The sequence below is a fragment of the Lissotriton vulgaris genome, chromosome 2_1 (assembly GCF_964263255.1).
Source record: "Lissotriton vulgaris chromosome 2_1, aLisVul1.2, whole genome shotgun sequence".
NCBI classification, from domain to species: domain Eukaryota; kingdom Metazoa; phylum Chordata; class Amphibia; order Caudata; family Salamandridae; genus Lissotriton; species Lissotriton vulgaris.
This window is the reverse complement of record NC_141687.1, coordinates 2,023,940,741-2,023,965,336: the sequence shown is the minus strand read 5'-3', so window position 1 is coordinate 2,023,965,336 and position 24,596 is coordinate 2,023,940,741. Positions and strand designations below refer to the sequence as shown.

The 24,596-nt window shown below is 48.8% G+C and overlaps 1 protein-coding gene across 1 annotated transcript in view; it reads left to right on the top strand.

Moving 5' to 3' along the window:
• Positions 1 to 24,596, top strand: part of LOC147733673 (transient receptor potential cation channel subfamily M member 7-like) — a 1,613,265-nt gene that overhangs the window by 1,304,796 nt on the left and 283,873 nt on the right. Inside the window, exon 27 of the mRNA XM_086958251.1 lies at positions 10,478 to 10,536. Within this exon, the coding sequence (XP_086814377.1) occupies positions 10,478 to 10,536 (59 nt within the window). The remainder of the gene's footprint in view (positions 1 to 10,477; positions 10,537 to 24,596) is intronic.

Sequence of the window (24,596 nt, the reverse complement as noted above, 5' to 3'; positions counted from 1 at the left end):
TCCTGTGTTTGCAAATACTACTTTTAGAAAGTTAGTATTTGCTTGCCTAACCATTTCAGCCCGCCTCTGCTCGGATGTGTATCTGCCGTCTGGTTTCTGTGAGGGACAGGGCTGGGGATGACAGGTGGTGAATTGGGGGATTACACCAGGATGAGTGGGGGGAGTGCCCCTTGACTCTGAATAGGGCTGTGCTCTGCTACCACAATGCTGGCTACACCCCCTGGGGAGCGACTGATGACTCTGCCCTGCACCTGGTCCAGGAAGAGGGAAGACTGTCAACAGAGTGCTCCTGACTGTACTTGTCATGAAAATGCTGGCTCCACCTCCTGCGGAGTGTCTGATGTCCCTGCATTGCACACTGAAAGAAGAAACCAGGGCCTGAAAATCAAAGTGCGCAGAGACTGACTGGATTAGGCAAAGGCCCCCTGGCCTCCGAGAACAAAAGAAATGGTGTATAAAAGTAGGAGCGCTAAGAAGAAACTCTGCCTGAAGAGAAGGACCTGGGAAAACTGCATGGAGGAGTACTGTCTCTAGCCTGAGAGACTGGACTGTGGTGGATGCCTTGCTGCAAGAAGGAGAGGAGACAAAGACTGAGAAAAACTTTATTTTTTTTCAACTGGTGCATTCTTCTACAAAGATCTCCAAGGGCTTGCTTGTGAACTCGCCCCCTGAACTGCGCCCCAGGAACATTGGGCGATACCCCCCTGAAGAAGGAACTTCTGTGTGTGCTGCTTGTCGCTGCAACGCTGATCGAGGAGACTGAGAGCGTTGTGCACCCTCGCCGCGCTCTCCGTGCACCTGTATCCCCCGAGCACCGTGACTTTGGCCTGAGCATGCTGCAAAAACAAAGTAAAGACCAGCCCTCCGCTGGCCCGAGCACCGTGACTTCACCCGCACCGAGCCCTAGCTCGCAAAGTGAAGGAGGACCCGTCTGGTCCAAGCATCGAGATCTACTGAGCCCCGCGCCGTAGATCACAAGGCAAAGACGGGCTACCACCCTGTATCACCTCCCGCTGATCAACGTCCTGCCTGAAGCTTCTGCCGCTGCGATCCGCACTGCGGCTGGGTACGTCCTGCACTTGGGGACCGTACTGCCCGTTGCCCCGCACTCAGCCGCTCCCCCTCCAGGGTCAAAGCGTGCGCTGTACACAGAGATTGTCCCCACAACTCACCGCCAACCCGAGTGTCCTGCGAACTGTCCAAGCCTCGAGCGGCAGCTCGCATCACCAAAGGGGAAGCATTGCGACGTGGGACAACTATCCTCTACAACGCCCACCTCGAAAAGCTACGAGACACCAAAGTAAAAGGTATTGCACGCTTCGCTTCATAGAGAGACTGGGCGCGGCATACGTTATTGGCAAAAGAACTGTAGGCTGCTGGGTACGCCTCGCATGGGGAGATCCAACCTGTGCGCCTCGCATTTATAGTCTAAAGTAAAGAGCCTCGTGCGCTTCGCTTCGAAGTACGGACTCTGTGCGGCGTATGGCTGCCTTTTGTGAGCACTGGGCGCATTGGGTACGCTGGTCTGTGTACGCGTCGTACACTCTGCTTCGAGCCCGTCTCTGTACGCCACGTACGCCGGCCGCTGAATGAGCCGTACACTAGAACTAGTACGCCCTGCACCGCAAGATGCGTGAGCCGCAGTACGGCCTTACTCCTCCCACAGAACGAAGCACCGTAACTTCAAAGAACTTTGCAAATAAGAACTGTGGCATTTTTAAAACATTACTGGAACCTATCCTGAAGCCTGTTGACTGTATTTTGAAGCCTGCTTGAAAGTTTATATAAAAGAGATATATTTTTACAAAACTACAGTCTTGTGTCCCTGTGTGGTGGGTTAGTGATCATTGTGGGGGATGCTTCAAATGCTTAACGGTATGCGTTCCAGAGATTAGCATTGACTGCTTGCGCCACACCACCTAGAGGGTGAGCAGGGTTTTTTTCCTGAGACTAAGTCCCTTGCCCTGACTTAGTGGAGAGGGTCCCTGCTTGTCACAAGTGAATACTTGCGCCAACCAGAGACCCCCAGAGACCCCCAATTCTAACAAGGCACATAACAGAAACCACAAATCACATCTCACGTCAAATACATAATGTACAGGCTCAATACGACTTGCGTCTAGGACATAAAAGCAACATGAGCTTGTTGACCAGTATTATTTTTAAATGCTGGAATGTCAGTATACATGTGAACGCAGCAGATGCCCCTGTTCTCAATATCTACCACAGTTACATTAATTGTCTTGGTACTATAATCGTCCAGTGCACCCTATTCCTCACTAAGTGTCCATCGCTCTGTTTGCTCAGAGCTTAAATACTGTATGAACGGGTCCCAAAAGTCTTTGGGCGAGAGGCTTCTGGTAGCTCCTCTGCATAGACTTCCAGCTGCTCCCTACAATATGTGTTGTCCGTAATCCATTTTCTTAGTTGTGGCACCCGTTTGCTTCGCCACTTAATAGCAACTCGCCTTTTGGCCAGCAGTGGAGCTACAGCTAGTAATTTACGCCTCCGGGCCTGTTTCACTCTGTATAAGCTTAAAAGGCAGACTTGTGGTGTATTGGGTATTCCCAGGGCGTTTGTCAATTTCTGCCAGTAGGTTTATATTTGGGGTCATGCCCAGGTGACATGTATGAAGTCTGCTTGTGTAGCGCTGCAGTGTGAGCATCTATCATCCTCACGGAGGCCGTATTTAGATAGTTGTGCGGGTGTATAAAATATCTGTTGCAGGAATTTAAAATGAATAATCCTGAGATTACAATTAGTTGTAAGTGTCTGTGTAAGTGCACAGCAGTAGCCCCAGTCTTCTTTAGATAGTGGACCGTCTAGCATGTTTTCCCATCTTTCTAGAGTCCGCTCATGTCCTTGGAATTGCTTCCGTTGTCTGCATTGTATAGTCTAGTTATGAGACGCTGACGGGTGGGTGATGTGAGCAATGTTTGTGTGGCATTGTGTTGGCGGCTCATGAGGAAATGTGGGGTGGATATTTCTAAGCGCCGCTCATAATCTGAGGTATGCAAATAACATTATCGGTGTGCAGTAAGCAGCCACCATGACATCTGTTCGCGATTCGATTGGCCATTGGGAAATATCTCACCCATTGTGCGCATTCCCATCTCGCCCAGGAGTGTTTTCGTTTCATTCTCCTGTGTTACTGAGGTGCCGAGGTGGCAGGGAAGGAGCATACGCCAGAGTTTGTTGGCTTGTCTTGTCAGTGTGTACCATGCTGCAACTGTGTTGCGCACCGGGTTAATTTCAGCGCGTGTAGTGTACTGCTTCGGTTCCGATAAAAAAGCAGCTCGGGCTGTTGGAGGAGCGCTATCGCTCTCCAATGCCACATGTGGCAGATATACATGCGGGTGTATCCAGTAATGTGCGTGCTATGCTTGGGCGCAATAGTAATAGAGCTGCAAATCTGAAGCCCGCACCCTCCATGTGCATATGGGCAGTAAGTTCCCTCCATCCCACCCTAGGCAGTTTACCAGCCCACGTAAGCATGGTCATGCATGTGCGCAGTCTTGTGAGAAACTGTTGTGTGCGCGCAACGGGTATGTTTGTGAATAAATAATGGAAGCGGGGCAGCACCACCATCTTCTGTATAGCAATTCGGTCAGCTATTGAGAGTGGCAATCAAATCCATCTGGCAACCTGTCCCTCCAGTTTTTTGACGGCAGTGCCATAGTTTTCGCGTATTACCATTTCAGGGTCTCGATGTATCCAGACCCCTAAGTATTTAACCGGCTCTGTTCGCCATTGTATAGAAAAGTCTAATGGGGTTGTTCCGTAGCAGGTGTCAGTGGAATCAACTATGGATTTAGTCCAATTTATACTCAGTCCCGAGTAATGTTCAAATCGTGCATATTCTCTTATTAGCGACTTATCTTCCGGGTGGCATGTATATAGGACAATATCATCTGCATAAAGCTATATGCTAACAGGCCGTAGCTGGATTTAATTGTAAATTGTACAAACGTAGACAAACCAGCTTTTATTTCAAAACAAAAACCTTCTTAATGTACATAGAAATAGAGCATCCCAAGTACCGGTGTAAACTCCGTTTTAGGTGGATGTGCACAAACAAAATGCCATCAAGTACAGTGAAGTGGGCTTACCCATTGACCCATGCTGTGGTGGGCGGAAGCAAATGTGAATGACAGATGACCAGACAATTGGATGAAGGAGACTGAGCAAAAAAGCCCTGCTTGTACATATATATGTATGTATGTTGTTGGACCTAGAGTTACCAAGTCACATAGGGTAGCCTGGCCTAGGGTAAGACAGTCAGATCCTAGAAGCACTCGAGTAAAGTTTGCGCTCCACCCAGCAGTAACTCAATGTACTTCCACACAAAAACGACACTACACCAATTTGTGGAAAAATATGGACTGGTTTATAAAAATAGTTTGTTTCGCTTTTACTTTTTCACACAATTATTTCTCCTTATGCTCCTTATCACTTATAGAGTTTGATAATACATTGCAGAGTCATATTATACTTCCTTTGTCATTACATAAAAGTTCAGCACTAAACTTTACCCACCAGTTTCCTAGCAGTACTACACAGTTAATGAAGAGTGGACAGTGGCTATTCCAGTATTTACCTTATTCACATGCAACTTGGATGAAAGTTTAGACTTAAGTGATCTACCAGTAGGACACTTTTAGCAATAACCAGACAGTTTCTAAAACCTTCAGATTGCTAATATCAAGATTCGAGTTAGAAGCTCATTTCCTTTCACAGATTACACATTGATCTCATTTGTATTGTTCTTACAACTTAGTAGTTCACTGGGCATGCATTGACACTACAGGTTTATCCACTTTACCACACTGTATAAGCTCCTTATAGTCGGTTATTCTTCAATAACAGCAGTTCTGTAATGAACCTCGAGTTTAATAACTCACTGCGCAGACTAATGGGATCTCTACTATTCGTCCTGCCATTCACTGTCTTCCGGTAGAGTCACACCCTTCTCGTTTGTTAAAACTGGGCACGAGGACTCGTAACCCCTGACTCAGCCGAGGGAGGTTGTGTATCAATATTTCCCTCCCTGTCCCTGCAGCCAAAACCCTTCCTTACTTAGCCCCCCGAATATGGCTGGATCTCGATCAGCTGAGGCCAGCAGTCGGAGTTCTCTGAGCAGGTTAAGGGTTAACCCAGACCGGGATTGAGAAGTCTGCCCCTCCTCTGTCACTGGACCTTGAGGAACTGAAGCACTCCGTCGTCTTCTCCTCGCTTCCCGCCCCTTTGGAGGTTCGACTCCTCCCTTCCTGATTCTCCTCACTCCTGCTTGCCCCCTTCCGGGTCTGATTCCCTTATGGTGCCGGGACAGCCTCCACAACTCTCTCCTCCACTGCTGTCAGGCGGGCCACCGACAGAGACCCGGTCGCGCCTGCTCCGCCTCTCAGCCAGCTCTCTGTTACCCTGGGCTGCGGCTGTGGCGAGATGGCGCTGCCGTTCGTGGCTCTTGAGCGCCGCGCCCCCCACCTCACAGGAGCCCTGGCAGCTCGACTGGGACTGGCTGCTCGGACTTTGGAAAAACGGCCACCGCTGGAATCACAGGCCAGTTCCGGTAATGTTACTGCCGCAGTAAGACGAAGTTGGGGAGGGGAGGGGAAACAGGGCAGACTCCGGCCAGGCTTGCCGTGAGTAAGTCTCAATGCCTGCCACCCGGGACCATCAGAAAGGGGATTGCTTCCGCGGGCGTTCTCCCGCAATTGCCCAATACCAAGGTAATCCCAGCCACACTTTCTCGTTACGTTCACTTGAGTCCCGATCAGTGTTCCTTGCTGGGGGAAGGAAAGACACTCCTTCCTTATACCTCAAAGATACCACAAGAACTCCGCCGGGTTAGATCTGAGGATGCGGGGGGGTACCAGCCAACGGAGAGGAAGCAGCCCCTAGAGGCTAACAGATCCTCTTCCCTTGCGTGCCCTCCTCCTCACTCTTCAGCCTGGACTCCAGCTCACTTTTGTTCTCAAGGCACCTTCCTCAGCTCCTCTCACACCAACACCTACGACCACCCAAAATGGCTGACCAACATTCCGTCTTTTATAGTCTGACCACCAAAAGTCCAGCAGGGTCCAGAAGGTTCTGGAAGGTCTCTATACTACCCTATGGGTCTTTCTCCAGGGATGGCAGTTAATGGCCACCATTTTAGATACCTCCTAGTTTTCAGTCAGGAAGGACACCTAGGCCCCAAGAAAAAGGACCATGAGGGCAAAGAACACCTAACCCCTAGGACAACACCGCAAAAATTCAGTGGACATAAAAATCAAGGGTTTTGAGGGGCAAAAAGGGTACAAAAATAAATAAATAGGAGGGACTACCCAAAGGGCAAACAGGTCTAACATATGTATATTAAATTGTATTTCTTTTGTGAGTCTGTTGAAGTAGTTTAAGTTGTTTGAAGCCAGACATAAAGCTGATGTACTACAGACAATAAAAGTTTTGCAGGTACCTTTAGTGTGAATGCTTTCCACACTACTTATCTTTTATATACTGCTCCTTGTGATGAGCATGTAAGTAGTAGACCGGTTACCCTGGATTTCCCACCAAAGCAAACGCAACTCGGGCCACATAGGGAGGTCCACAGATGCCGAATAATTCACCTCCTTCGTTTCCAGGGGTCCCATTCACTCTGGGTGGAACTCTGAGAATCCACTTTTGAGGAGTTGCCAGGCAAACCCTTAATTCCAGGTCTGATTTCCCTGGTAATTCCTCGTTCTCCCCTGTATTTTCCCCCAAAGATTCCACCTTCAATGAAACACGAGAAGCTTGTGGTAACTCTGTGGAATTCAAAATTCCAGGTGAGTCTGGTAACATCAGCAATGACGTCCCTCGTATAAAAAGAGCCTTGGCCTCCATCTGGATGTTCATTTCTGCTACTGATTCACAGCGACTATCTTGGCCAACCTTCATGAACTGTATGCCCCTGCATTGCTTATGGCGGCCATGACCATGCACTTCTCTTCATGTCCTTCCTTACGTAACTACATCCACCTGCACAGTGAGATGCGATACAGTACACACCGCCTCTTCCAGTGAAATGTCTTATTTAAACACCTATAGATCTGAAAGCTTATGAAATCATTGGTTCCCTTTTAATTGGCTCACAGCCTCTTTTAGACATTTTCAAGAGAAGTGGCATACCTTGTTGTGATACTGAATTTGGATAAGAAATTACATCCTTCAAAGTTTTCAAATAGTTTTTCTGGATAATTATTACCAGAAGGCTATGACATATTCATTTTAAGTGCATGGAGGATTAATTCAGCCACCCAGATTTAAGCATGCAAAGACATTTAAAGGAAAAAAAGAAATTAAACTGGCGCAGACTTTCACAGGGGCATAGTATAATACCCCCTTAACAGCAGGGAAGAACACACTAAGACAAGAGATAAGATGTCTGTTCTCATTGCCTTGAAGCAGCAGAGAGACGTGACTGGTTCTCAGTCATGAATATCAGTGGTGTTCTAGCGCCTCGATCTTAATGTGCTTGATGCTCTTTAGTCATTATTTGAACAGGGGCTGCATCTGTCAGTGCAGGCTTGGTCAGTGCATGTAATGGCGTGGTTCCCTTTTATGTTTTTCTCTTCTCTTCTGCTTGTTACATTCGTGCACAAAGGTTTGCAGCGGATATTAATTAAATAAACTGAAATCAAGCCACAATTCACCTGGCATATGTCTGTGCCGAGTAGCAACAGTACTTATATCGTGGCAATTTTACTTTATTTTAATTCGAAATAACCTATGACGTTTTTGAGCAATTGTAAGGGAATTGGTGATTTTCTTTTTAAACAGATCTTATAGATTTTTCGGGTGTCATACTTCAACATCTCCCAAATATTATTGGGATTGCACATGAGTCTCATCGTACATCGTGAGGTAGTTAAACACAATAACCTCGGGACGTCCAGCAGCAATCGATCATCAGTCCCGCTAATGAGCAAGGAAAATAGTGTTCATCAAAGTCCCTGGTTGATCTCTAACCCGTTGTACTTTATTGCATGCAACTCAATCTATCAGTTAGGAATCTTCTCGTCGTTCTTCTTCCCTATCAATGCCCCCAGCAAAATTCCCTCCCACCCAGGCAGGCCACTTTACGATCAGACCCACCACGTGTGGCCGTTGGCCAACCCAATAGTACTCAGTATGTGCCACTCCATCGAATCTGAACAGCTGGTGAAGCAGTGTGATGTGCTTGTGATATCTGTCAGACCTATTATGTGGTCAACAGTCAGGGACGCTAGATGTGCCAAGTGATCAATCGCCCACATTAGGGCCGTCCCTGTCAAGGTTTTTATGTCCTTCATCAGTCGTTTGCCGCAGGAGTTCCACTAATGCCACCCATGCCCTCGCTGCCTCCGTCTTTTCGTTTCTGGTTCTTTGGCCGATTTGCAGTCTGAATGTCCCCTCACATTCTGCCCACTTCACAAATTCCCTCGTCCATCTTGGCATACTAGGGCCATTTTTCACCTTCCAATGGTTAGTGAACTCTTAGCTAACACCAGCCCCAAGTCTATGAACCTGCTAGTGGCCTTATTTCTGGCAGTGTGAGGGAACCAGTGTAGCAAGCAACAGCTTGGGGTCAGTGCTATGTCTCTCTCCGTCGTGGTCGACAACCCTGCTGTTACCACCTTCCTGAAATCTCCGAGGTGTGGGCAATCCCAAAGCATGTGTAAAAACTTTGCACCCGCAATGTTACACCTCGGGCAGGTGGTCGAGACCCCAAAATACTTGTTAATCTTACTCGTGCGAGGTATGCCCTATGCAATACATAGAAGTGAATCAGCTGGAATTGTGCATTTCTAGAACTCTGCCAGGCTCTTTCCCCAAGTTCTCCCCACAGTTTCTCATCTATAGTCTCACCCAAGTCCCACTCCCAGTTGATGCGTAAGGCTGTCCGGGGTCATTGTATCTCCTGCGTGATGCCCCTACATAGGCAAGTAACCCCCTTAAAAGTTCCAGCCGCTATCACTATATATTGACAAACCATGGAAGTCTGGGGTTCCACTATCCCCTCCTGCCAATGCTTTCGGATTGCTGCAGGCAGGGTGGCATTTAGAAGAAAATCTCCTTTTGGGAGGTCATATCGTTCTGAAAGGTCGTTAAAAGGGAGCAAAGTTTTTTCCTTATACAGATCTCCTATTGTGGAGATTCCTACCTCACCCCAAGCCTTCAATCTGTGCAATCCCCACTGTGGGGTAATGCCTCGAATATAGCCAGCGGGATGTCTGGTGCATAGGGGCATCGTATCTGTGCTCGTCTAAGTGCCTGATTCCAGCACTTGCACACCGTCTGCAGGTTTGAGGGGGCTACACGATCCCTGCAACAACACACGAGAGAGGAGCCGCAAACTCGGATCTCGACCAAGATCTCCTGCGTTCCTGAAATGCCCCGCCATCCACTTTGTGAACCACTGCAACTGTGCTGCATGGTAATAGGCCTCAAGGTCCAGCACTGCATACACCCCCTCCGCTCTGGGCCTCATCATGGTACCACCCTCCGTCTTCCAGCGCCCCACAGAAACCCCGTAATCATTGTATTGATTTGAGCAAATATTCTGTGCGGAATACAGAGTGGAAGCGACCCTAAGTAATAGAGGAGCCTAGGCAGCGTCACCATCTTTAATAATGCCACCCTGCCCGCTACTGACAGTGGGAGAGTCCCCCAGAACTCGAAGTTGGTTTTGGTGTTGCGTATTGCTTGCCCTATATTGCCCTCCAACATATTTCCAAGGGCATGGTATATTTGAGTACCCAAGTAGGGCAGACATCTGTATTTCCATGTCACATCTTTCGTTTCCGGCAGCCCAACTCTGTCCGAGTGCACACTTGGCGCAAATTACCCTAAGCCCTGCTACTCTCCCCAAGACACTCAGGGGATCTTTGGCTCCTCGAAGGGCTTCTCCTGAGTTAGCCAGGAACATCAGGAGGTCGTCCGCATAGAGCTCTAGATATTGGAGTTGCCCCTTTGTAAGGTAACTGGTGATATGAATGATTTGCATTTTATTTTCAAAATAAGAACTTTGTAGTTATCTTTACTTAGTATTTGTTTTTAAAATTCTAAATGCATAATAATACACACTACAATCTCTGATAAATCATTATCAATAATATCAACAGTAATCCCAGTATTTCATTTCTAGGCCAATTAGCATTTAATGAATGACTTAAGGTTTTAGGGTAGCTTTCAGCCTTTTTTCCCATTGTGCCTTATTCGGTCGTATATATAAGTGATGAATGGTTTAAAGGTGCGTACACTGACGATCCCCAACTTTACTTATCTATTCAAGTTTAACATTGTGTTGTTCATAAAGAAAGTTTGTCTGACAGTTAAATGAAAGCCATACCTCCCCGTCAACCGTTCATTTGATTACAGTAAATATGACACATCTGCGCAGCTAGAGAACAGTGGAAAATGCTTTTCTAACATTTTAATGCTCAGCTAAACTTAAGTTAATTCTTTGTTTTTACAGGTGACGGGGACAATATACAGCATCTAATGTCAGTGGTCACGAAATCAGCTGATGTTATGGTAAGGTTTTATTTACCACTACAATATTACAAATTGCTCATCAAAGTCACTTAATGCAGTTTATGGAAACTGTGTAAATGTATAATGCTTACAATTGTTAGTTCATGTCGGTCGTGTAGATGGATTCTAGTATCAGGTGTGCAAAAGTTAGGCAACTTTAGAGACCAGTGCAATACTGGGTTCCAGCTCTCTGATGTCCCCTTATATTTCAATATTTCACACGAAGCCATAAAACACAGGCAAATCTTTTTGTGGAAAACAAGAATCTGGATTATTTGAGGAGTTGTTTCTTCAGAGACGATAAGCCCTCAAAATATTTGGGTGAGATAACTTCGTGATTTATGAAAGATTTACTTTTATAACTTTAGCAAAACAAAGAAAACACAACACTTTTTCTAAAACTCCTGAAATTCTAGATCATTAATCACTTGATTAAACACAAATAAAGTGCCCTCGAGCATTTAGTGATGTTGTTTTGTCAGCAGGGACCGCAAGGTGATTAAGAGAAGAGATTTAAAAAATGCTTTTAGCTAAAAAAAAGAAAAATAGAAATGCCTTCATAAATATTTTTCAATGTGCCTATTTCATGAAAATGGCTCCCTTTTTCTTATTTCAAAATAGGCGATATAACGTAACACAGAATAATGTCTACTCATACCCTTCTCTATATATGTTGTCAAAAGTGTATCCTTTAGTCATACATTAGCTACCAGTTGTCAGGAATACAGTTGGAAAACCTGAGAACAAATCTTACAATCCAAGTCCACCACTGTCCGCTAAAGAACCTCGGACAGATGAGAAAGGATGCCTTTTGAAGTTCCACCCTGTCAAGGGAGTAGCCAGCAACTTAAAATACCCCCCACTTTGATCCATACCTCAAATGCCATTGGGTGAGCAAAGAGAGTAAGCCCTACCCACTCTAGATGAGCCCCCTTATTGATGCCTTCCGTTCAACTTTAAGCCTTTCATGTATATCTTTTCATCCTTTCATCCATCCCAACACCATTTCATCCATCCTCCCTTTCATTTTTAGGTCGAGGTAATATCCGGTCTGCCGAAGGCAGAACCGGAAGTACTGAGATTTAATGATTCTTAGTATGGACTATTTGTCCCGCCTCTGTTTTTGCCTCTCTCCCATTGTCTGGCTTCCAAAACGGAGGCCAGCCATTGGAAGAGAGAGCTGTCCCTCCGAATAGGCTCCGTCCTTTTCGGATTTGGAGGTGTGTTCGGTGTTCTTCTTTCCACTTTTAGGCCACACCCATTCTGAGAAACACGAACACGGCCCCAATCCGAAAAATCTTGAACGTTGTGTCCGCCATTATTTGTTTTGTCTTCCCATGAGGATCGTCTCGCTGTTCGTGGCTCCCGCCCCCTCCCACTGTTTGTGGCTCCCGCTGTCCCCCCTCCCGCCCCCTCCCGCTGTTCGTGGCTCCCGCTGTCCTCCATCCCGTTGTTCCCACCCCCTCCCACTGTTCGTGTCTGTCTGTGTCCTCTGGACGGAAGGCTTGTTTTCCCGTGTCATAGGTCCCTGGGTCATGCCGCAGCACTTTAAGCACCTGGCCTAGAGCCCTCCCCCCGGCTGGGTCCCGCTCTGACGATCGAGGTTTTGTGGTTTGCTGGACTGCGGGCTTGTATTTTGTCCGCACGCCCGCTTTAGGGAAACCTGCAATACAGGTTGAAGGCGTGGCTGTGTTCATGCTTTACCGTCAATGGTGTGTCTTGCGCAGTCCAAGGCGTGCAGTTCCCTCTCCGGTACCATCAGATGTACTCGCTTGCCCTCGACGGTGGGCCAGGGAGTATTTGGCTCACCTCCTGCCATCCTCGGCGCTGCCTGGGCGGCAGGGGTTGGCGTTTTTTCCCTGGAACTGCCTCCGGCAGCGTTCCGTTGGGGCGGCCGGACTCTGTTCTTCTCCCGCCTGTTTCTTTTGGCATTTGGGGGTCAAGGGCGCGGCTTAGTCCTCCGTTTCCCCATGCTTCCCTCGCCTTGGTCCGGGGGCGGGCCGGGCGCCTCTGGCTTCCTTCGGGATTGGCGGAGTCGGCTTCCTCCAGCTGGTTGCTGCCGTTGCCTGGGTGGGTTGCGGTTGGTCATTGAACTCCCGTGGGTGAGTTTGTGCCTCAACTGGAGCTGCTGAGTTTTTTTCATGGATCCTTTTCGCTACGAGTAAGTGTTTATACTCAGTGTGATTACAGCCCTTGCTAGAGAGTCTGTCCTTCTTTTTGCTTAGCCCGTTTGCTGTTTCACCCGAGGGCTCGCTCTACATTGCGTGTCTGGCCACTGCTATCGGGTTTTCCTGTGGTCTTCTCCCAGGGTATTGTAGGTTGATGGAGACAGCGAGCACGAGTGCAGATTTCGGCAACACGCAGGTAACATTACAAGTTCATGAAATGCACATGTGCCCTGATTTTTTATTTTGTTTTATGTTTTCTGGCAGGTTTGTGACCTGAAGTGATTTCCGTTTTTTTTATGGCGCTGGTATATTTCGTACTTGGCATTAGAGTTCCGGGCAGTTTGGTTGTAGTGCTCGTGTTTCGTTCTACGCCTTGTGTGGTCAATGTTGTTTTGCGTTGGGCGTTCGTGACTGTACCATGTTCTCCTGTTTGCTTGCTGGACCTCCTGCAGCTGCATCTGCGGTGGAGGGGTTGTGGCCCAGCGGCCAGGGTGCCTGGCTCCAGGCTGCAGTGTTAACTGACCCCGGCAGACACGATTTTAGTGCTTCATTTCGCTTTGGCTGTCGTATATTCAGCAGGTTGGCACAGTCATTTTCAATGGCCTGCTTTGTTGGATGGAGATGTGGGCTCTGCCAATAATCCCCTTGCCATCCCTCCTTATAGCTTATTCCTCCTGCAGATATTCTTTGTTTCTCATTTAACGTCTACCGTCTTGTACCCTCCAGGCTCGTCGAGGGTCTGAAACAGGTGAAGGTGGGAGCATACCTGTATACCCATAAATCTGTGGAGGCTTCAGGTCTGGATTTCTTCCGGCACCGTTACCGGGGTGTTCGACATTTATTTATGTCTGTCCTGTGCTTTATTCACTGGCCATGGACATGTCAAACAAAAGCAGAATTCCACGTAGAGTTATCAAAAGGCACCCAAGGTATATTTACAAAGCCATTTCCCATCGAAAATGCATCTTAATGATTAATGTTAAATAAAAAGTCACTATCATAGACTCTGTAGCAACAATTATACATATGCATGTTTACATACGGGTATGTAGAATATTTTACAACTCCACTCTCTCTTTCTAAATTACTAATTCACTCTATCTCACAACCTCACTCTCAAATACACTAAGTCACTTACACTCTCTCTTTCACTACCTCACTATCTCACTACATCACTCTGTTTCTATCTTAATACCTCACAACATCATTAACACTCACTACTTCACTCTCTTTCAATACATCAATCTTTCTCTATCTCACTACCTCACAACATCACTCTCTATCACTACCTCACTCTCTAGCTACCTCACTCTCTCACTACATCACTCACTCTCTATTTCAATACCTCTCTATCTCGCTACCTCACTCTCTCTGCTAATGCAATATGTCTAATGCAATATGTAACACATATGCAAACACTTAAGCTATTGACAATAGAAATGACAATAACATGTACTTAGGGATAAAAAAATAAAATAAAAAAATAAGCAATGCCAATAGCTCTACCTATAATATTGCAGAGACCATTGCATTGTAAATGCTTGTTGGTTTTCCATCTATGCCATCCTTCAGCTCACACTTCTAAACATTCATACATACTTTTACCCATCCATTCCTCTTCATCCATCCACCAAGTCACCCTCCTTTTACCAATCCAGCAGCCAATCCTTTCACACCTCCATGCAGGCGACCATTCATCCAGACTTTTATCATTCCAGCCACTTTCTTCGTCTCACTCATGCAAATAATATGATATCCTTACTTTCATCAGCTAATTCGCCCTTGCATCCCTGCTTTCAGCCATTTTGCCCTTCCTTCTCGTCAGGTTCTTTCCTTATATTCATATGCCCTTCATTGCTCTCTTTCATCCAGCCCCTCTCCCTCTCTCTCCCTCTTTATCTTTCCCTTATCATTTCTTTGTTGTAATTAAATTTCCTTGCTTAACCTTTGTTCTCAGTGTCCCATATTTTAAAGAGCTTTAGTCTGCAGAGCTGTAGACAGGAAAGGCTCATAAGTAACTGAGAGTGTCCCACCCGCTTAAGCCACAACAGGAAGTATGTGCGTGTGTGTGAGTGGGTGGGGGAGGGGGGGTGGGGGTTCTGGAGGGGGGGGGAGTTGTGGGGGGGGGTCCATGATGTCACTGAAAGTTGTTGAAACTCTACTGAAAACTAGCATATAGTAGTGAAGGGAGCAAAAGGCTTATGGCAGTGCCTACAGCCCTGACCTCCTCTTGCTGACAGACATCAGCTGGGGACACCCTCCTTTGTCATTTGGAGGGGATTCGGCGTTCTCCAGGTAGATGAGGGTGTGCGAGAAATCTGCATGAGATAATTAACCCACACTGACAGCCAAGCCCTTCCGATAAGGAATAAAGGGAGGCAGGCACATTGATTGCACCACTCACGGAGACAGAGAAGGGGCTTTGCTTTGATATTTTGGGAGGGAGGGAAATAAGAAAGTAAAAATTATAAAGTTGGACTCAGAACAGTGCAGAAGGTTTTCTGACCATCATGTAGTCCAAGACCAACGGCTGTGGTCAGATGCTTTTCAGTTACACTGCTAATTGGTCGTATACCATCACATGGAATCCATTCATGATGTATAAAAGATAGAAGCTTTTTCTGTTGGGGGAGAATACTATAGACTTTCACTGAGCTCTCCCAGTGATCGCTATTGATTTTACACCTGAGCATCCAGAAAATGATTCAGAAATGGACCTCGCAATGAATATTAGAGATGGAGCAACACAGCCTTGAGGAGCTGTTGCTGACTGAGGGTTGATTATGTCATGTTGAAAAACTCCAAAATACGGTGCGGGCGATGGATCAAAGGGTGGACAGATGATGTAGTATCTTTGGTTTGGGCAGAGACGCCCTCCTTCTAGAACTCCTTGCCACCACTTTAAAACCCGTGCGCGAGAAATGAACTGTGAGAAGTGCCTGCATAGGGCAAGGATGGATAACCCTTTCTCTGGAATAAAATGACATGTTGGACTTGTACTGATTTGGACTTTGTGGGACCTGTGTCTTCCACACTTCCTGTGGGGGCCAGGAGAGATGGTCTTGCTATGCACCGTAGAGGTAAAGGATCCACTGAAATTCCTATGCACTGGTCTTGTGGAGGGTACCCCCGAGGGTAGGTCCTAATTCCTTCTAGACTCACAAGTGCCCTGTAGGTGACCAGCAGGCTGTGGGACATGGGTAGTGCAGACAAGAAGTGTAACCTTTTTTGAGAGTGGTCTATTCCCAAAGGGATGAGATGATACTTGTGCACGCCAGCAGAAAATGGGAAATCTGGCCTGCTGTGCAGTAAGGAACCCACGTCGCCTCATCCCCTCCAGCAAGTGTTAGGGTGTTCGCTGTTGATAGAGTGGATTAGAGCAGGGATAAGATGCAATTGGACCAAATTTTTATAGAGGATCTCACTACCTGAGGCATGTTGACCAAAATTATTTGTATGGTGGAGTATTTTATACTACTGTTTGGTGTCCTGTTTTATATTGAGGTCTATTTCGAACTTTGCCTAAAAGGGGGATTTGTGTGAGAATGCCAGGGAGTTAAGGAGTTTGTAAATATTTCAGCTAAATGTTTAGTAGACAAGAGATGTTGGAGGGATTTTTGAAAGTGTATGGGCTCCCCAGTGGAGCACTCTTAAATGCCAGTGTAGGTGGGCTGCCTAGTGTCGGATCTGTAGGTAGTAGATTCCTTCTCGGAGATTCCACAATCATGTTTGATTTTCTCAAACAACTTCAGGGTGCCTCCAGAACAGAACTCTCGGAGCCTAAAGCATCTCTTCTGCCTCCATGTGGGAAAGTCACTGGACACCCCTCCTGGTGTGAAATCTGAGTTACGAATAATTGGTGTTAGGGGAGGGGGGGGTGTAGTAGAGCCATCTCTACGTGGGTTGCAGTCCCAAACTCTAACAAGCATTTGCAATGCAATAGGTCTCGCATTATTAAAGTTTGAGCTATTGGCATTGCTAAATAATGCAACACCAATAGTTTAAACTTTAATAATGCGAGACCTATTGCATTGCAAATGCTTGTTATTTTTATTTTTATTATGTACTGATGTGAACCATCGCAGCTGACTATACATGCTTCCGAAGTGGGTACTTAAGCACCATAAATTGGGCAAATGTAACACTCTTTAGAGCGCTTAGAAGCGACACAATTGCGATGCTTAGCGCTACATAAAAAAAAAGGAATGGCATGTTCAGACTCCTTAATTAGGAAAAAACGGAAGTTGGAAGGTAAAGGAAACAGGAAGTGACACACTAGAAAATATTTTGCGATGATGGATTGGAGTACTCTAGGCAGCAGAGAATATACAGGAAGCCATTCCAGTTTAGAAACAACATAACACTGCAATTCCTGTCTTGTGACTCAGCGGAAAATGGTCTGTTACACAGAAGGCAGTCTTCAGAGTATTACGATAGACTTTAGATTTACTGTAAGTACACCAGGTGAGTGGAATCTTGTTTCCTTCCAAAGTGCTGAGTGATCAACGTACATTCTGTTTCTATGCCCAACTATCTTGTGTGCGAGGATAGCATGGACGTTGTGGTGGCAAGAGATGCACAATGAAACGCTTAGGCACTGCTCTTAAAATGAGTTTGTAATGGCCGCTGAGACAGATACACATATCCAGTGCATACTATTGCAAAATCACAAAATCGTACCCGTATTTGTCAATAGGACAAAACAGGTTCCAATAATACCTTGAAAAGTCTCTTCTCCAAATAAATAATTACTAATACAGTTATTAATCTAAAGGTACACTTCCTTGCTCATTCTCGCTAGTACCCTTTCTGAGCTTTAATTCATACATTCAAGTATTCAAGCGCATTAACAAGCATGTCAATTGCCTTTAGGGCTGAAGGGCATGTCATGCACGCACAGAAATATTTTCCTATAAACGAGGCTTGAACCCTGGTTTCCAGCACCAAAGTCTGCAGTCTATAATCTTTCTGTGTCTGGGATCCTGTGTGGCGCTGCTCGGCCTGGGCCCTCCTGTGTGGCTATTGTGATTTATACGCCCCGGGCCCTTTGGAGGCATATGTTTATTCCTCTCTTTAACAGCTCTTGTTTCCTGGATTCTCTCACATCTGGTTGTTCCCAAAGAAAGCCCCTTTAAAGCTAGTCACCACATCAAGGCACTTTTAAAAGGCGCTAAAGTGTTTCTATTTATAGCAGGCTGGTTAATGGTGTTGCTGTGTTCCGAGTTGCTTTATAGCAGGCTGGTTAATGGTGTTGCTGTGCTCCGAGTTGCGTGTGAGTGCGCGGTGGAAGCCGAAGGAAGACGCCATGCGCGCGCACATTGACTGTCTGTGCGCGCACATGGTTTGTCTCCCTTCCAGCACCAAAGCGACAACAATAGAGTCTCACCAAGCGAAGCAACACATGCGCTGCGTTCGCTAGGCGAGACCTAAAAAGGGTACGTTCCACATGAGGGACAAACTAAAGCTTGATAGCCTAAAACAAAAATAGCCAACAAATAGAAAGTAAGCAAATGTGAATTACAAATCACAAAGCCAATGGTAAGCCACGGCGGAATGCATTCCCAGGGAAGCTTTATGAATGTCCCTAAGAAGTTGTTAGCAAACCAGAGAACTGCACAGTCTGGTAGGCTTCAACCTAAAAAACACTTCCATGTTGTGTCTAAAACGCAAGGCTCAAGTCTCAAACACTTGATTAACTGTGTCCATATTGAAATTAAGGTTTGATGTTCTAAACATAGTCCACATATTGTGTAAACCATGGAATCCTGCAGGGGCATATGGGACTTACAAGGTGGTCCTGCTTGGTTTAAGTGTCTGGAGCACTGCGTGGGATGGGCCTGCACCCAAGAGCCAACAGTGTCTACAGAAAATGAACGTGAGAACAGAAGGTGTACTAGCAGGTTACTGCAATGGCATCCCTGAACCAGAGGGAAACACTCCAAGGCAGAGCCAGTGGCCAAGAATAAGTTAAAGTAAAGGTGACTTTGTCACCTTGAAAAGGAAGGGTGCAAACGTTCACCTAGTATATAGATATCTATTCCTGGGCTGAAAGCAAATGCTTGCCGGGAAGTAGAAAGTAAAAGGTTACATCAGAAGTAACTTGTCACCCAGCAGGCTGGAAGCTGACGTTTACTTGGAAGTAGAAGGAAAGAGATTATGCCAGAAGTAAAGGGCACCAGGATGTGCTAGAAACAGATACTTGACTGAAAGCAAAAGAAAAGGATTGCACCACAGGTGAACACTGATGGCTGGTGGTGTGCGTGCCTGGTGGAAGCGTACACTGACAGCTGGTGGTGTATGGTGGTGGAAGCGCGCACTGGCGGCTGGTGGTGCGTGTGCATGGTGAAAGTGTGCACCGACGGCTGGTGGTGTGTGTCCTGGTGAAAGTGTGCACCAACGGCTGGTGGTGTGTGTGTGCCTGGTGAAAGCGTGCACTGACGGCTGATGGTGTGTGCCTGGTGGAAGCATGCACCGACGGCTGGTAGTGTGTGATGGCTGGTTGTGCGTGTGTTTGGTGAAAGTGTGCACTGACGGCTGGTGGTGTGTGTGTCTGGTGGAAGCGTGCACTGACGGCCGGTGGTGTGTGTGCCTGGTGGAAGCGTACACTTATGGCTGGTGGTGGGGCCTGGTGGAAGCATGCACCGACGGCTGGTAGTGTGTGTGCCTGGTGAAAGTGTGCACTGACGGCTGGTGGTGTGTGGGCCTGGTGGAAGTGTGCACTGATGGCTGGTGGTGTGTGTGCGGTGGGAGCGTGCACTGACGGCTGGTGGTGTGTACCCAGTGAAAGCGTGCACAGACGGCTGGTGGTGTGTGTGCCCGGTGAAAGTGTGCACTGGCTGGTGGTGGTGTGTGTGCCCGGTGGAAGCGTGCACTGACGACCAGTGGTGTGTGTGCCCAGTGGAAGCATGCACTGACGGCTTGTGGTGTGTACCCGGTGAAAGTGTGCACTGACGGCTGGTGGTGTGTGTACCCGATGGAAGCGTGCACTGGCAGCTGGTGGTGTGTGTGCCCGGTGGAAGCGTGCACTGACGGCTGGTGGTTTGTGCGCCTGGTGGAAGCGTGCACTGACGTCTGGAGGCGTGTGTGCCCGGTGGAAGCGTACACTGACGGCTTGTTGTGTGTGCCCGGTGAAAGCGTGCACTGATGGCTGGTGGTGTGTGTGCCCGGTGGAAGCGTGCACTGACGTCTGGAGGCGTGTGTGCCCGGTGGAAGCGTGCACTGACGGCTTGTTGTGTGTGCCCGGTGAAAGCGTGCACTGACGTCTGGAGGCGTGTGTGCCCGGTGGAAGCGTGCACTGACGGCTGGTGGTGTGTGTGCCTGTGAAAGCGTACACTGACGACTGATGGTGTGTGTGCCTGATGAAGCCGGAGCATTCACAGTGATAGAAGACACAAGTGTGCCAGGTGAAGCAGGAGCATTCACAGTGATAGAAGACACGAGTGAAACTGACGAACAGGGAGGGGGAGAAGGGATGGGGGAGAAGGGAGGGGGGAGTGCGAGCAGAGGAGCATCATTCACAGCTAGAAGACACAAATGAGCTGACCAGGATGGAGGGGATAGTGCAAGTAGAGGAGCCTTATAACAGCAATAAAAACACAGATGGCAGCCTGGCACGCGCACGAGCTCGTGAACGCAAGCTGTAGGCCAGCAAAGACCTCTGATGGCAATTTTAAAAGCCACTAACTAAATGTCTCGGCGATGTCTCAGGCAAGACCTAAAAAACAATAATGGGCTAAAAAATCACTTCTAGGAAACGTGGGACCTTTGCAGCTGGGGGCGCATGTCACAGAAATAAGGCTGCCACCTGGCTGTTATTTTACTGGCCAGGCATCAAACACATATTTACCAAGAAACTCTGAGAAGAGCCTGCCTGCTGCACTGACGGCTGGTGGTGTGTGTGCCTGGTGAAAGCGTGCACTGACGGCTGGTGGTGTGTGTGCCCGGTTCAAGCGTGCACTGATGGCTGGTGGTGTGTGTGCCTGGTTGAAGCCTACACTGACGGATGGTGGTGTGTGCCTGGTGGAAGCATGCCCCGACGGCTGGTAGTGTGTGACGGCTGGTAGTGTGTGTGCCCGGCGAAAGTGTTCACTGACGGCTGGTGGTGTGTGTGCCTGGTGGAAGTGTGCACTGACGGCTGGTCAGTGTGTGTGCAGTGGAAGCGTGCACTGACGGCTGGTGGTGTGTGCCCGGTGAAAGCGTGCACTGATGGCTGGTGGTGTGTGTGCCCGGTGGAAGCTTGCACTGACGGCTGGAGGTGTGTGTGCCCGGTGGAAGCGTGCACTGATGGCTGGTGGTGTGTGTCCCCGGTGGAAGCGTGCACTGACGGCTGGTGATGTGTGCGCCTGGTGGAAGCATGCACTGACGGCTGGTGGTGTGTGTGCCCGGCGGAAGCGTGCACTGACCGCTGGTAGTGTGTACGCCCGGTGGAAGCGTGCACTGACGGCTTGTGTGTGTGCCCGGTGAAAGCGTACACTGACGGCTGGAGGTGTGTGTGCCCGGTGGAAGCGTGCACTGACGGCTGGTGGTGTGTGTGCCCGGTGGAAGCGTGCACTGACGGCTGGTAGTGTGTGTGCCTGGTGAAAGCGTGCACGAACGACTGATGAAAGCGTGCACTGACGACTGATGGGGTGTGTGCCTGGTGGAAGCAGGCGCATTCACAGTGATAGAAGACACAAATGAAACTGACGAACAGGGAGGGGGAAAAGGGAGGGGGTAGTGCAAGTAAAGGAGCCTTATAACAGCAATAAAAACACAGATGGCAGCTGGGCACGTGCACGAGCTCGTGAACGCAAGCTGTAGGCCAGCAAAAGCCTCTGGTGGCACTTTTAAAAGCCACTTACTAAATGTCTCGGCGATATCTCAGGCAAGACCGAAAAAACAATAATGGGCTAACAAAAATCACTTCTGGGAAACGTGGGACCTTTGCAGCTGGGGGCGCATGTCACAGAACTAAGGCTGCCACCTGGCTGTTATTTTACTGGCCAGGCATCAAACACATATTTACCAAGAAACTCTGAGAAGAGCCTGCCTGGCTGCATTGACGGCTGGTGGTGTGTGTGCCTGTTGAAAGCGTGCACTGACGGCTGGTGGTGTGTGTGCCCGGTTCAAGCGTGCACTAATGACTGGTGTTGTGTGTGCCTGGTGGAAGCGTGCACTGACGGCTGGTGGTGTGTGTGCCTGGTGGAAGCCTACACTGACGGCTGGTGGTGTGTGCCTGGTGGAAGCATGCCCCGACGGCTGGTAGTGTGTGACGGCTGGTAGTGTGTGTGCCCAGCGAAAGTGTTCACTGACGGCTGGTGGTGTGTATGCCTGGTGGAAGTGTGCACTGACGGCTTGTGGTGTGTGCGCAGTGGAAGCGTGCACTGACGGCTGGTGGTGTGTGCCTGGTGAAAGCGTGCACTGGTGGTGTGTGTGCCCGGTGGAAGCGTGCACTGATGGCTGGTGGTGTGTGTGCCCCGTGGAAGCGTGCACTGACGGCTGGTGGTGTGTGTGCCCCGTGGAAGCGTGCACAGGCGGCTGGTGGTGTGTGCCCCTGGTGGAAGCGTGCACTGACGGCTGGTGGTGTGTGCGCCTGGTGGACGAGTGCACTGACGGCTGGTGGTGTGTGTGCCCGGTGGAAGCGTGCACTGACCGCTGGTAGTGTGTGTGCCTGGTGGAAGCGTGCACTGATGGCTGGTGGTGTGTGTGCCTAATGGAAGCGTGCACTGATGGCTGGTGGTGTGTGTGCCCGGTGGAAGCGTGCAATGACGGCTGGTGGTGTGTGGCCCTGGTGGAAGCGTGCACTGACGGCTGGTTGTGTGTGCGCCTGGTGGACGAGTGCACTGACGGCTGGTGGTGTGTGTGCCTGGTGGGAGCGTGCACTGATGGCTGGTGGTGTGTGTGCCTGATGGAAGCGTGCATTGATGGCTGGTGGTGTGTGTGCCTGGTGGAAGCGTACACTGACGGCTGGTGGTGTGTGCCTGGTGGAAGCATGCCCCGACGGCTGGTAGTGTGTGACGCCTGGTAGTGTGTGTGCCTGGTGAAAGTGTGCACTGACGGCTGGTGGTGTGTGTGCCTGGTGGAAGTGTGCACTGACGGCTGGTAGTGTGTGTGCCGGTGGAAGCGTGCACCGACGGCTTGTGGTGTGTGTGTGCCAGATGAAAGCATGCACTGACGGCTGGAGGTGTGTGTGCCCGGTGGAAGCGTGCACTGACGGCTGGAGGTGTGTGTGCCCGGTGGAAGTGTGCACTGACGGCTGGTGGTGTGTGTGAGCCTGGTGAAAGCATGCACTGATAACTGATGGAGTGTGTGCCTGGTGGAAGCAGGAGCATTCACAGTGATAGCAGACACAAATGAAACTGACGAAGACGGATGGGGAAAAGGGAGGGGGGAGTGCGAGCAGAGAAGCATGATTCACAGCTAGAAGACACAAATGAGCTGTCCAGGAGGGAGGGGGAAAAGGGAGGGGGTAGTGCAAGTAGGCCAGCAACAGCCTCTGGTGGCACTTTTAAAGGCCACGTTTAAAAGGCGACGTCTCCGGCGAGACCTAACAAGCATTGGAAATGCAATAGGTCTCGCATTAGGAAAGTTTGAGCGATTGGTATTGTAAATGACACTTTTTTTATTTATGTGTTGGTTTTGAAAATAGCAAAATTAATAGCTTTGTCAGTTACAATGTCAATAGTATTAATTTTCGCAAATGTGACACCTATAGCATTTGTAATGCAATGTGTGTTGTATTTACGTGACTTAGATGTATTGATATTACAAATAACAATGGCTTTTAATTTTGTAAATAATTAATACATAAATAAAAGTTATTGTAGTTTATAATGGTAATAGCTTAAATGTTTGTAAATAACTTTTCTGAAGATTTTGTTCAGTGTATTTTATTGTGACGAAAATCCAAGAACATTGCATTTGCACCTACACACACACAGAGCCACGCACACACACACAGATGTGGTGGTGGTGGATCTGGGGGATATGGTGGTGGTGGATGTGGTGTTGGATGTGGTGTTGGTGGATGTGGTGGTGTTGGTGGATGTGGTGGTGCATGTGGTGGTGGTGGATGCGGTGGTGGATGTAGTGGTGGTGGATGCGGTGGTGGTGGATGCGGTGGTGGTGATGGATGTGTTGGATGTGGTGGTGGATGTGGTGGTGGTGGATGTGGTGGTGGTGGATGCGGTGGTGGTGGATGCGGTGGTGGTGGATGCGGTGGTGGTGGGTGTGGTGAAACTGGTGGTGGATGTGGTGGTGTATGTGGTGGTGTATGTGGTGGTGGTGGATGCGGTGGTGGGTGTGGTGGTGGATGTGGTGGTGATGTGGTGTAGGTGGATGCGGTGGTGGTGGTGGATGCGGTGGTGGTGGTCGTGGAAGTGGTGGTGGATGTGTTGGATGTGGTGGTGGATGTGGTGGTGTTGGTGGATGTGGTGGTGGTGGATGTGGTGGATGTGGTGGTGGATGTGATGGTGGATGTGGTGGTGGATGCGGTTGTGATGGTGGATGTGGTGGTGGATGCGGTTGTGATGGTGGATGTGGTGGTGGATGCGGTGGATGTGGTGGTGGTGGATGCGGTGGTGGTGGTGGTGGATGCAGTGGTGGTGGTGGATGGGGTGGTGTTGGTGGATGGGGTGGTGGATGTAGTGGTGGGTGATGCGGTGGATGTGGAAGTGGTAGTGGATGTGTTGGATGTGGTGGTGGTGGGTGTGGTGGTGGATGTGGTGGTGGATGCGGTTGTGATGGGGGATGTGGTGGTGGATGCGGTGGTGATGGTGGATGCGGTGGATGTGGTGGTGGTGGATGCGGTGGATGTGGTGGTGGTGGATGCGGTGGTGGTGGTGGTGGATGCAGTGGTGGTAGTGGATGGGGTGGTGGTGGTGGATGGGGTGGTGGATGTAGTGGTGGTGGATG